Source organism: Nicotiana tabacum, chromosome 15, assembly GCF_000715075.1.
Source record: "Nicotiana tabacum cultivar K326 chromosome 15, ASM71507v2, whole genome shotgun sequence".
Classification (NCBI taxonomy): Eukaryota; Viridiplantae; Streptophyta; class Magnoliopsida; order Solanales; family Solanaceae; genus Nicotiana; species Nicotiana tabacum.
Genome location: NC_134094.1, coordinates 21,003,769 through 21,016,748, shown reverse-complemented (window position 1 = coordinate 21,016,748; position 12,980 = coordinate 21,003,769). Strand labels below are relative to the sequence as shown.

The 12,980-nt window shown below is 37.1% G+C and overlaps 1 protein-coding gene across 1 annotated transcript; it reads right to left on the bottom strand.

Annotated features, from left to right (window-relative positions):
• Window positions 1-1,846: 1,846 nt before the first annotated feature.
• Window positions 1,847-5,435, bottom strand: LOC107819415 (B3 domain-containing protein REM5-like). The gene is made up of 2 exons (XM_016645523.2): window positions 5,263-5,435; window positions 1,847-2,430 (listed from the first exon to the last, which is right to left on the bottom strand). Exons 1-2 carry the CDS (start codon window positions 5,326-5,328, stop codon window positions 1,999-2,001), a joined length of 498 nt encoding a protein of 165 aa, XP_016501009.1. The 5' UTR covers window positions 5,329-5,435; the 3' UTR covers window positions 1,847-1,998.
• Window positions 5,436-12,980: the final 7,545 nt, after the last annotated feature.

Here is a 12,980-nt window from a genome sequence, read left to right as displayed (position 1 = left end):
TCGGGTGATCGAATAGAGCAGATTGCCCTACAAAAGATGAAGCACTATTCTTATACAGAAAGAAATGAAGTTCATCAATTTTGTTTCTTCATAAGCCATATTCCATAGGATGTAAAATGCTTTCTACAAGAAAGAAGATATATTTTTCGTGAAAATTGTTGTAGAAAAGAAAAATACATCTCAAATCATTCTCCACTTTGGTTGAACAATGTATGTATGTATGTATATATATATATATATATATATATATATATATATATATATATATATATACATACACACACAGAGAGAGATAGAAGCCAGTGATAATAACAAGGGATTGAAAAGTCACAAATGAAAATGAGTTATGCTTACCTAGAATTGAAAGTGCTTTCTTCCAATTAAGTAAAAACTGCTTCATCCAAAATGCACGCTGAACGGAGTCTTAGTTTATATGCACATAAGATGATCGAAAAATAAGACCACTTCTTAAATGAGAAAGCTTACCATTAAATTTCAATATCGGTTTGTTCCCATTAGTAACAAGCTCAAACACTATGCAATCTCCCTCCTTTAAGCACTTTGCATTACGGAATTCATGCCATCCACCTCTGATAAATACACTATTGCCAAAAGATCGTAACCTGACGTTCCACGACCTTTGCAATTCATCTCTAATAATCAAGTCGCATTTCTTGTTGATGAGACCATTTGCAAGTGCAAATTGTTTGGGAATGTACTGAAATGGTTTATAACCATTCCCCAGATAATCAAATGGTGGTTTACTTCATATTTTCACCAAGAAACAAAGAGAAAAAAGAAAAAAGAAAAATGGAGTTCTTGAAGGGTCTTTGCAAGATATGGTTTTAGACTTACCAAGAGATCATTTGAGAAGCAATAGGGTCTAACAACAACAACAACAACAACAACAACAAAACCTGAGGTTGTTTCCGATAGACCCCGACTCTCTCCCTCCAAGAACTCTCCACCTTGCTCTTGGGGTGACTCGAACTCACAACCTCTTGGTTGGAAGTGGAGGAGCAACCCCTCTTGTCAATTTTTATTATCTAACAGTGCAATAGGGTCTAACAGTGCATACAAAATGAGATTGACTAAAAGGCTTGTGAGTGTCAGTTCCTGCATAGGGAAATGCCTTGCTTAATGACTTGATGCTGGGGTTTGGTTTGTCTGTTACACGGTTAGTTAGTACGCAAATCCATGTCAAGAAATCATGTGTGACAAAGGATTACAAGAAAATTTTGAATAGCATCTAAACATCCGCCCTGTATTTTTGATAATTTTCAAAATTAGTAGGAGCTCGCTCTCCAAAGTAGACCATACATGAAATTTCTTTGGCTTCCAAATAACAAGGAAATTACTAATATAACAAGAACAATGTTATGAAAATAAAGCTAAAGATTTACTAGATTCCAAAACATGGAAACAAGAATAAGGTCAGATGTATTAATTGTTTTAAGCTATCAATGCTTATATTAATACAACATATTTATAATCGCCACCCTCCCTCAACTTACACAAGAAAGGAAGAGATTCAAGACCAAGCAAACTAGGGAAAGGATAGCACACTTTGGTAGAGTTTAGTAGGACGTGTAAAAGTGCTTTTAGGTGTTAAAATGACTATTATATCTCTAGAAACATTGAGAAAGAACTTATAGAAGACCATCTTAATTAACGCAAACACATACAACAAAAAGGTCTTCTACAGAGCTATTTTATGCCTAGCTATTTTACTCTTCCAACAAATATTACTTTTGTAGATATTATTCGCCAAATATTGTTTAACGTATATGAGCTAATTTCTTTAAACTTTTTAAATAACAAAGTATGAAAATTTATTCTCATGGAATCCGGGACAGTGTCTTTAGAGGACTCAATATATAAACTTGAGTGAGTAAACAGAGCAAACAGCCCCTTTACATTGGACTATAGCCTATGAAAGACGAAGCACTCTTCTTATAACAAGCATTTTTGAAGGTTAGGAGGAAATAATTTTAAGACTTACCAAGTAACCGTTGGAAAACCAATAGGATCTAATTGTGCATTCAAAAAGAGATTGACCAAAATTAGCTTCTTCTCCTTGTTCCTCTTCTCCTCCTCGTTCTTCCTCTTCTCTTCACCTCCTCGACCTCCTCCTCCTGCTTCTTCTTCTTCTTCTTCTTCTTTTTCTTCTTCTTCTTCTTGCAGATTCTCTGCATATTCTCTTTTACAGTGACCTGAATCAAAGATGACAACCTTAAACTCCATGTTTCCTTCATGTCTAAACACCAACATATCTCCCAATTGCAGATCATGCTCCTCTGCAAACTTTTCCCAACCTTCTTCTAGTCGATGACCATTCACTTTCACCAGCCACTTCTTACCAGCCCTTTTTAGTACGGCATGTTCATGCTCGTGTCCTGTCAGATACTTCAAGAAACCTAGTGGAATGTTCTGCAGTACAACATAACATTTGGTTCAGAGAGAAGTTATGCAGGGTAGTAATGTAGGAATTATAATGTAGGGATTAATAATGAGGAGAATGTAATGCAGGGATTAATAAAATGGATTAATTATAATACGAGAAGTAAAATATGTGTTTTGATCACTTTAAAATAATGTTTAACACATGAGGATTATTTTGGTCATTTTAGTTGTTTTAATCCAACAAAACAGCAAGTACGCCTCAGTCCACCTTAGTTGTTTTACTCCATGTATTAATACATAGATTCCTGCTTAACTTTTTTTTGATAAGGTAAATTGTATTAATCAAAAGGGAGAGAACTCTCATATACACGAAATATACCAAAAAGTAGAGAATTTACATCAGAACATGATTCTCTATAAAATACGCTCAATCTTCTATACAAGTAGGGGCTAAATGAGTGTACCAAAAAGTGATCAAAGATAAAAGACTATTCTTAATATGTGAAAAAGGAGACTCAATTCCCTCAAAAGCTCTCCTATTTCTCTCCCCCATACTATCCATATGAGAGCTAACGGGGCGAACTTCCACGCCTTTTGCTTTCTTCTTCTACGGAAACCGGCCCAGCTATATAATATTTCCTTTACAGTGCTTGGCATCACCCATTGAATACCAAAAAGACACAAAGTTAAGGACACAGGGCAATGCAACAAAAGGTGATCAACTTCTTCCTCTGAGCTTTTACTCATGTAGCACCAACTAACAAGTGTAATTCCTGCTTAACTTAAGCATGTATTATTTATGCTTGCAATAAGAATGATAACCAAACACCATATTGCTCATGCTGAAATTTAAGCAAGCATCAAATTAGTAACCAAACATTGTATAGTTAATGTTGGATTTAATGTAGGCAACCAAAGGGACATTTGTATCTATATCCGCTTTTGGGCCACGTTTTAACTTATACCCGCTTTGCAAAAAAATTACAAGCGTACCCACTTTTCGCGTAACTTCAGGCAGACAGGCCTGAAGTAGCAAAACTTTTTGCCTGAAGTGTAGCAAAACTTCAGATATTTTTGCATAAAGTTTGGCCTGACTTGCAAAGGCAATCACACAAACTTTAGTTCATAGTGCAAATGGAAAACTTCGGTTCAATAAAACATCATGTGTTGCTGAACTTAAGCATTATAATAGTTGAAGTTGTGTTATGTATTTGTTGAACTTCAACATGTTTTAGCTGAAGTTTTGTTCTATATTTGCTGAACTTCAGCATGTTTTAGCTGAAGCTTTGAACTTCAGGGATGAAGTTTGTTTTGTATTTGCTGAAGTTCAGCATTCTAGGAGCTGAAATTTTTGTTTATATTTGCTGAACTTCAGCATTCTTAGAGTTGAAGTTCTAAAACAACAATGACAAGTTGTCATTAAGATCCAGTTGCTAACTACTATTTATTATATATGTTAGACTTAGAATAATGAAATTATCAGGAAATTTGAAAAGCAATACTCATATAAAACAAGACCATTAGTAAAAGAACAGGAAATCAACTCGTGCTTTCGTGTTTCAGTAGCAATTAAAATTAGAATTCTTTAGCATTCAGAAAATGAAGGAGGAGCTAAAGTTGTTTAAACAGTGGGTACAAGTTAAAACTTTTTAAAAAAATGGGTATAGGTTAAATGGGGACGACCAAATAGGGAGTCCCGTGCAATTTTTACGCAACCAAACTACCCCTTAGATTAGCCCTGTTCCAAATCATTATGTTGTTTTATTTATGACATGAAACGGATAGAGACTACGTAACAAGTTAAGCAATTAAAAAAATGTTCATAATGGTTTCTGAGTCGTTAGTGTTTTTTTTTTCTGGGATAAATTCTTCAACCTCGAAGCCATACATACATATAGAGTGTGTTTCATATGACTGGAAAATGTTTTTCTGGAGTTTGGTTGGTGAATAGTGTTTTTATTTTATATATATTAAAGATTAGTAATAATATCAGCAAATTGGCGAGCAGCGTTAGCTTATCTTCTTTTATGAGCGAGAAATCTGTATGGGCCTACCCTTAGGATCAAGAGCGAAATGCACCAATAGCCACTTTTAAGCCTGCTATTTAAAATATATCCACAACTTATAATATATTTAAAGATTAGCCAATCACCCAAAGTTCAGGACTAAGTATCCTGAATTTTTGTATTTTAAATTCTTTAGCTGCTAATTTGGAATTCAAGACTTAGTGTCCTAAATTTTTAAGCTACTAATTTGATTTGAAATTGAGGATCTGAATTTTTGAACTACTAGTTTAAAATTCAGGAAATAAAATTCGAATTTTTGGACATAATTCTCGAACTTTAGGACACGATATCATGTAGTTTGAACTTTAAGGTTTAAACTTCAAGATGTCGTATCCTGAAATTTGAACGAATTGGCTAATTTTTAAATATATTATAAATTATGAATATTGTTTGTGGAAACGACCCCGTGGGTTTGGATTTTGGGTTGTGACAAGTAAGTATCAGAATTCAGAGCTATTTCAGTTCAATTTATTGGGACAAAAATGTCCCAAGTTAAGATTTTTAGTTTAAAATTTCAGGACAAAATAAGTACCGACTAATCTCTACATAGCATCCCTGAAAATGGCTATATCTGCACTTTTCCCCAGCCTCGGTGATAACGAGGCCAACCGAAACATGTAACCTAAGTCACAAGTCCCTCAACCTTTGCCACTTGAACTAAGTTAAAAGTTAGGGTTGTTGCAAGAAAAATGACTTACCTTTTGGGATAAAATGAAAATCCTTCGTTGAAAACATTTTGTGTGGAGTCATTTTTCCTCGTGCCAAACACATTAAGAGGGTTACTTAGACTCACCAGAGCGTGTTTGAAACCTGGCTGAATGGGTTTGAAAAAGTGAGGCTTCACTGGAGGGACTTTCATAGCCGCCAAGTCAAAAGACTGCAGTAACTATAGATAAGGAATCCTTTTCTGTTTTGTGATTGACATAATTGAAAGATTGAAGCTTCGATTCAGTTTTGGTAAGTGAAACTTGAATAACCAAACAACATAATGATTAAAGGAGGAAATAAGTGGGCCAACCCCACTTCTTAGTGTTATTACTTTACAATGTGCATGACTTACGGAAGAAAAAAAATACTTTAGATAAAAGAGAAATAAGTGGGTCAACCTCACTTCTTAGTGTTCTTACTTTACAATGTCTTAGCATGACTTAAGGAAGAAAAAAACGTAAAAATAGCACAGGCTAGCCAGTTTTTGGACTGTTAATTGAAAAATAGCCCGAGTTTGCAAAGTCATGAAAAAATAACCACTATTTTGTTGCAACACGGACCGGTCCAGCATAATATACTGGAGATCGGTGTACCTGTGTATGAACTTCCAGCATATTATGCTGGAAATCCAACACACGAAAAGTTCCAACATAATATACTGGAGATTGGAGCACCTGTGTATGAACTTCCAGCATATTATGTTGGACCGATATATTATACTCGAACTCCAGTAAATTATACTGGAGTTTCATCATATTATACTGGAACTCCAGTAAATTATACTAGAGTTTCGGCATATTATACTGGAATTCCAGTATATTATGCTGAAATATTTTTCGGATTTTGAACAGTGTTTTCGTTCAAATTTATCTTTACATGAAAAGTGGCTAAATTTTGATTACTTTTGAAACTGTGGCTATTTTTCAATTACCACTTGTAAATCTGTCTATTTTTAAATTTTTATCAAAAAAATACTTTAGATAAAAAATAAAATAAGTGGGCCAACCTCGCTTCTTAGTGTTCTTACTTTATAAAGTCTTAGCATGACTTACGGAAGAAAAAAAATACTTTAGATAAAGGAGAAGATAAGTGGGTTATCCCCACTTCTTAGTGTTTCCCTACTTTGAAGAACCTTAGAATGGCTTAAGGGAGAGCTATTTTAAAACCTCTTTAACTCTGGAATCAAATTAAGAAAAAGAAGTTGCGAAAGAACAATTGTTTGATCTGTTGCCTGGGTCATTATTGTTTGAGAAGTTTGAGGATACATAATTGGTATGAGCAGAGATCTAGAAAGCTTGAAAATTTTCTTGTGCAATTTAACCAACAATCAGGTATGTAGATATATAATCTTATCCGTGAGGTATGTCTTGGATTACATTAGGATTGATGTGGATATCAAGTTTTTTTAAAATAGTGACAAGAAATAATTTGAAAGCAATTTGATAAATTCTAAACCCATTCGAGTTACTGCCTAAGTTTTTTTTTTAAGATTGGGAACATGATTAGAAATATTAAAATAATGAAAAAATTATTTTCATCTAGTAATGGACAAAGCTTTAAGGGTAAAGTGAGGATCATATTTGAACGTTGCTAGAGTATTTGGATTATTATTAGGGTCATAAGTTTTGGATGGTGTTATTTAAGTATGGACATGTAATATTTTTGATACTAAAATATGTTTCTTCCTTTCCATATACCAAGTGGTAAAGGGTATTGTAGCAGTAAGCTTGACAGAGAAATATATTTTTTTCACATTAAGTGCCGATTATATTGAGTAATCCATGATTTAGAAATTAGTTCAATTGGCGGTGAATTGAACTTGTTGAGTATGTCCTAATGATCCTAGCTAAAATATTTGTAGATCGTGAGTTGTTGAACTCCTGGGAAGTATGAAAGGATAAATTGAAGCTAAGACTTGAGGTGAGTTGAGGTTTACTTCCATAGTAGGAAATTCTATTATAACTCTTGTGCTCCATATGTTAGATAAAGCTAAGTCATGTCTTCTCGTGATCCAATACTCACTTCACTTATTCTTATTCAGTACGACATTATATGTGACATGAATACATGCTTATGTGTATTACTAATTGTTATGTGCCTTTATTTGTGATATTCACATTCAGTAGGGAGAAGTGGCCAACCTCCCCCAGCGTGAGTACCATGTTGTCAGGGTTACCTACCTCACGCTCGCAGGTACCAACTGTTTGTTGGGGAGATAGGCCGACACTCCCCCATATGTGTTCCCAGATGCTCACGTACGCAGGGCCATTATGCGTAACAATTAACTTTGCAAAGTTATGTCTTAAAATATATATAACTCAGCTTATATTTTCTAGAAGGTCTCACTCCGCCTTTTTAGGAGATAGCCTATGAGACTTACTGGGTATTCTTTGGTGGTACTTAGCCCGTTTGGGCCTGCTATGTTGTGTGGAAAGTATTGAGGACGCAGGTAACGAGGCACGTGACTAGAGGATATATTCTAGATTCAGTTTACAGACTCCGTTGATTCACCCCAGTAGTAGCGGGCGGTTTTCAGACTAATATTTATATCTTTTTTTTCGTTTATTTTATTTCCGGGGATGCCCCCATAGGCTATGTATTTTATTTTTATTTTTTCATATTCTAGAGGCTCATGACTTGTTAGTAGGTCAGTATTAAAATAGTTTGAGATTTATCCTTTATTATTATTTTTATCAGTCAACTTAAGAACTTCAACTTGATTAGAATTAATATAAGCACGTTAGATTATTTGCTATTGAACTTGAAGTTTGATACAAATAGTACAGGGTTCACTCAACGAGTGGTAAGGGTTAAGTGCCAATCACGTCCCATCCCAGTTTGGGGGCATGACAAGTTGGTATCAGAGCAGCCAGGTTTGAGAAGTCCTAGGGAGTCATGAGCCGTGTCTAGTAGAGTCTCATTTATGGGTATGTTGTGCACCATACTTATATCTGGGAGGCTGCAGGACATGTTAGGAGAATTTCTTTTCTTTTACTCTTACATCGTGCGTAGAGCTAAACGTTTCAGAATTCTAACACCCATTTATCTGTCGTTTCAACGCAAACAAGATGGTTAGAACAAGATCAACTTCATCCTCTGCTGCTAACAATGTTGAGATACCAGCTGCTAATCATCAAGAAGCAGTATCGGAGGTGCAAGCCACACCAATAGCACCGGCTGTAGTTAGAGGACGTGGCAGAGGTAGAGGTCAAAATGCTAACGGTAGAGGTGGAAATGCCAGAGGTAATCAGGCTCGTGGTAGGGCCACTAGACAGTCACAAGCTCCACCTTAGCAGGTTGTTAATGATCGGGTACCACCACATTAGCAGGATAATCGAATTGACAGAATTTTGGACTTTTTGGAGTCCCTAGTCCCTCTGGCTGGTGGTCGGGCTGCACGTGTTCATGCTCCTCCTTAGGACCCTCATGATTCAGATGAAGAGGTTATAAGAGATGATTTTCAAGCTCAACTCGAGGTACCACCACAAGTTGTCCTTGCAAATATTGCCCAGACAGTGCAGTTACCAATAGGAAAAATTGATCCACATGCCTTTCTGAGATTAAACCCTCCTACTTATAATGGTACCGATAAACCAAATGAACCAATGTTATTTTTGGAAGAGATAGAGAAAATGTTTGTTTCTTTGGGTTGTCTTGAAACACAAACCACAGAGTTGATTGTGTTTTGATTGAAGGGTGAAGTAGGACAATGGTGGAGAGGTTACAAGAAAGCCAGAGATTCTACATTACCGCCACTTACTTGGCCTTAGTTCAAAGAAGCTTTCAGGGCCAAGTTTTTGCCTAGCATCCGGATGGATGAGCTCCGACGTCAGTTCGAACATCTTAAACAGGGTACTATGTCAGTGACTGAATATGAGATGGAATTTTCAAAATTGGCAGAGTATGCACCTAATTTGATACCGACAGAGAGAGAAAAGGTGAGAAGGTTCATTGAAGGCTTGAATCCACATATGGCAAAAGATATGACTTCACATCAAGATGACAAGACTTATCTTCAGGTTGTCAATATCGCTACACGTAAGGAGGCTATTGAAAAAATCGACAGGGAAGCTAGAGATAACATCAAAAAGGCTAGAACAATAGGTATTTATAGTGGATTTTTTCAGTTGGGGGTAAGAACATGAATCATTCAGCTCACATTCAATCAACGGCTCACTCATCTTCTTATCCAGCTCCACTCATACATGGCCAACAGAGTAAGGGTCAGGCCCCTTAGGGGCAAAGTTCAACTAGTCAGGGCCAACCTCGGTTCTCCTATCCTATATATCCTTCATGCAACAAAAGACATCCAGGGAAATGCCTTTTGGGTCAGAAAGGTTGTTTCCACTGCCATGATCCGGGTCATATTAAGAGAGACTGTCCACTACTTGGACAAGCTCCGGGGAAAACTCCAATCAGACAGGAAACATCCATGGGTAATTCTATAGTTACACCTCCTCCAGTTCGGGCATCTAATACTCAGACTCAGCGTGGTGCCAATAGAGGTGGAGCTCAGGGAGGAAGCGGACCAGCCAGATTCTATGCAGTTCTAAACAGGTAGAATGCTGAGGCACCTAACAAAATTATTACATGTATTCTCTTGGTTTGTGGTCGCCTTGCTTATGTATTAGTTGATCCTTGTTCAACTTTCTCCTATGTGTCTCCTTATTTTTGTGTCGAGTTTGGAAAATCACCAGAAACATTAGGGGTTCCGTTTGAGATTTCCACACCTATAGGGAAATCTGTTAAAGTTGAGTATATATTCAGAAACTACATCATCACAGTTCAAGGCCGAGAAATATTAGCCGATTTGAACTTGTTAGATATAGTAGACTTTGACATCATAGCTGGCATGGACTGGTTATCTTCTTGTCATGCTATAGTTGATTGCCACGCGAAGACGGTTAAATTCTCATTTATTGGGGAATATCCAATTATAATTAGAGGTGAAGTGGGTACGCCTATGGGTAAGTTTATTTCTTACCTTAAGGCTAGAAAACTAGTGAGCAACGGGTGTTTGGCGTATCTAGCATATGTGCGGGATATGAAAGTTGGCTCCCCAGTTCTTGAATCAGTACCGATTGTGGAAGAGTTTTTAGACGTGTTCCCGGATGATCTCCCAGGGATACCACCATATAGGGAGATTGAGTTTGGCATAGACACATTGCTAAGAACTCAACCAATCTCGATTCCTCCTTATAGAATGGCTCCATCTGAGCTAAATGAACTCAAGAAACAGTTACAAGACCTCTTAGATAATGATTTTATTCGACCTGGTGTTTTACCCTGGGGTGCTCCAGTGTTGTTCGTTAATAAAAAAGATGGTTCCCTACGGATGTGTATAGATTACCGCCAGCTGAATAAGGTTACTATCAAAAATAAATATCCACTGCCTAGGATAGATGACTTATTTGATCAGTTGCAGGGTGCCAAGTATTTCTCAAAAATAGATCTCAGATCGGGATACCACCAGTTAAAAACCAAAGAAGCAGACATCCCGAAAATAGCTTTGACTCGGTACAGTCACTATGAATTTTTAGTGATGTCCTTTGGGTTGACCAATGCACCAGCAGCTTTTATGGACTTAATGAACAAAGTCTTTAAGTCTTTCTTAGATGCCTTTGTCATAGTATTTATCGATGATATTTTGGTATATTCCCGTAGCCAAAAAGAGCATGAGAGTCACTTGAGAACAGTTCTTCAAATACTCAAGGACCGTCAGCTTTATGCCATATTTTTCAAATATGAATTTTGGCTCGATACAGTTACATTTTTGGGACACGTGGTCTCGAAAGAAGGCATTAGAGTAAACCCACAAAAAATAGAAGCATTTAAGAGTTGTCCTAGGCCGACGACCCCTACAGAGATTTGCAGTTTTCTAGGGTTGGCAGGTTACTACCACCATTTTGTAGAAGGGTTCTCTTCAGTAGCTTCCCTGTTGACAAAGTTAACTCAGAAAAATGTGAAGTTTCAACGGTCTGAAGCTTGTGAGAAAAGTTTTCAAGAACTCAAAAACATGTTGACTACAGCCCCAATCCTGACTCTACCTACCCCTACAGGTAAATTTGTGATCTATTGTGATGTTTCCAGAGTAGGATTAGGATGTGTTCTTATGCAGAATGACAAGGTAATTGCTTATGCTTCTAGTCAGTTAAAGAATCATGAGAGGAATTATCCTACCCACGATCTTGAGCTAGAAGCAATTATGTTTGGTCTAAATTATGGTGTCACTAACTTTATAGAGAGCAATGTTACATTTATACATATCACAAAAGTTTGCAGTATATATTCAAGCAGAAAGAGTTGAATCTGAGACAACGCAGGTGGTTGGAGTTGCTTAAAGATTATGATTGTAATATCCTTTACCATCCCGGCAAAGTGAATGTGGTTGCTGATGCTCTGAGCAGAAGATCCATGGGGAGTTTGACCAGGTTATGTGTGGTCGAACGTCCAATAGTTAAGGAAGCCCAACAAATAGCTATCCAAGGGGTTCGTCTCGATGAGAAGTATGATGGAAGGTTGATAGCAAGTACGGGTGCTAAGTCTACTTTAGTAGAGCAAGTTAAAGCCAAACAATTTGATGACCCTAGCTTGCTTAAGCACAAGGAAAATGTCCTCAGTGGCAAGATTAAGAATTTTTCACTTGATGAGAATGGTGTGATGAGACTTGATGGCTGCTTATACGTGCCTAATGTAGAAGATCTTCGAAGGGCAATTATGGTAGAAACTCATAGCTCCAGATATTCAATACATCCAGGTTCTACCAAAATGTATCATGATTTGAGGGATGTTTATTGGTGGAATAATATGAGGCGATAAATTACAGATTATGTATCACGGTGCCTTATCTGTCAGCAAGTAAAAGCTAAACACCAGAGGCCAGGTGGCTTAGATCAAGTCATTGAAATACCAGAATGGAAATGGGAGAGAATAATTATGCATTTTGTGGTGGGCTTGCCGCAAACTTTTAAGAAACATGACTTCATTTGGGTCATAGTAGACTGACTCACTAAGTCATCTCACTTTTTGCCAGTCAAAACAACCTACACGACACCCCAGTATGCAACGTTATACATAAAGAAGATTGTTCGGTTGCATGGTTCTCCCATCTCTGTTATTTCTGACAGGGGTGCACAATTTACTGCCCAGTTCTGGCAGAGTTTTCAGGAAGGTCTCGGTACCCAAGTTAATCTAAGTATAACTTTTCACCCTCAAACGGACGGGCAGGCTGAGAGGATAATTCAGACCTTGGAAGATATGTTACGAGCATGTGTTCTTGATTTTAAAGGAAACTGGGATGATCATCTACCTTTGATTGAGTTCACATATAATAACAGTTATCAAGCGAGCATTTAGATGGCCCCATTCGAGGCCATATATGGGAGGTGATGTCATTCGCCTGTAGGGTGGTTTGAGTTAGGTGAAACAAAGCTTATTGGGCCAAACATAGTACATGATGCCTTGAAAAAGGTGAAACTTATTCAGGAACGACTTAAAACAACTCAAAGACGACAAAAGTCATAACAACTCAAAGACGACAAAAGTCATACTCAGATATAAGACGCCGCGATCTTGAGTTCAAAGAGGGTGACTATGTATTTTTAAAGATGTCTCTAATGAAGGGTATCATTAGGTTTGGTAGAAAAGGGAAGCTTAGCCCAAGATATATAGGGCCTTATCCAATTCTTAAAAGGATTGGTCTTGTGGCGTATCGACTAGCTTTACCTACAGAGTTATCTTTTGTGCATCTAGTTTTTCATCTGTCCATGCTGAAATAGTACTTTCACGACCCGAGTCATGTAC

Coding starts and splice junctions, on each gene's coding strand:
- LOC107819415 (XM_016645523.2), bottom strand. CDS start 5,328: ATGAAAGTCCCTCCAGTGAAGCCTCACTTTTTCAAACCCATTCAGCCA. Junction 2,431..5,262: donor CAGGTTTCAAACACGCTCTG/GTGAGTCTAAGT, acceptor GTTGTACTGCAG/AACATTCCACTAGGTTTCTT.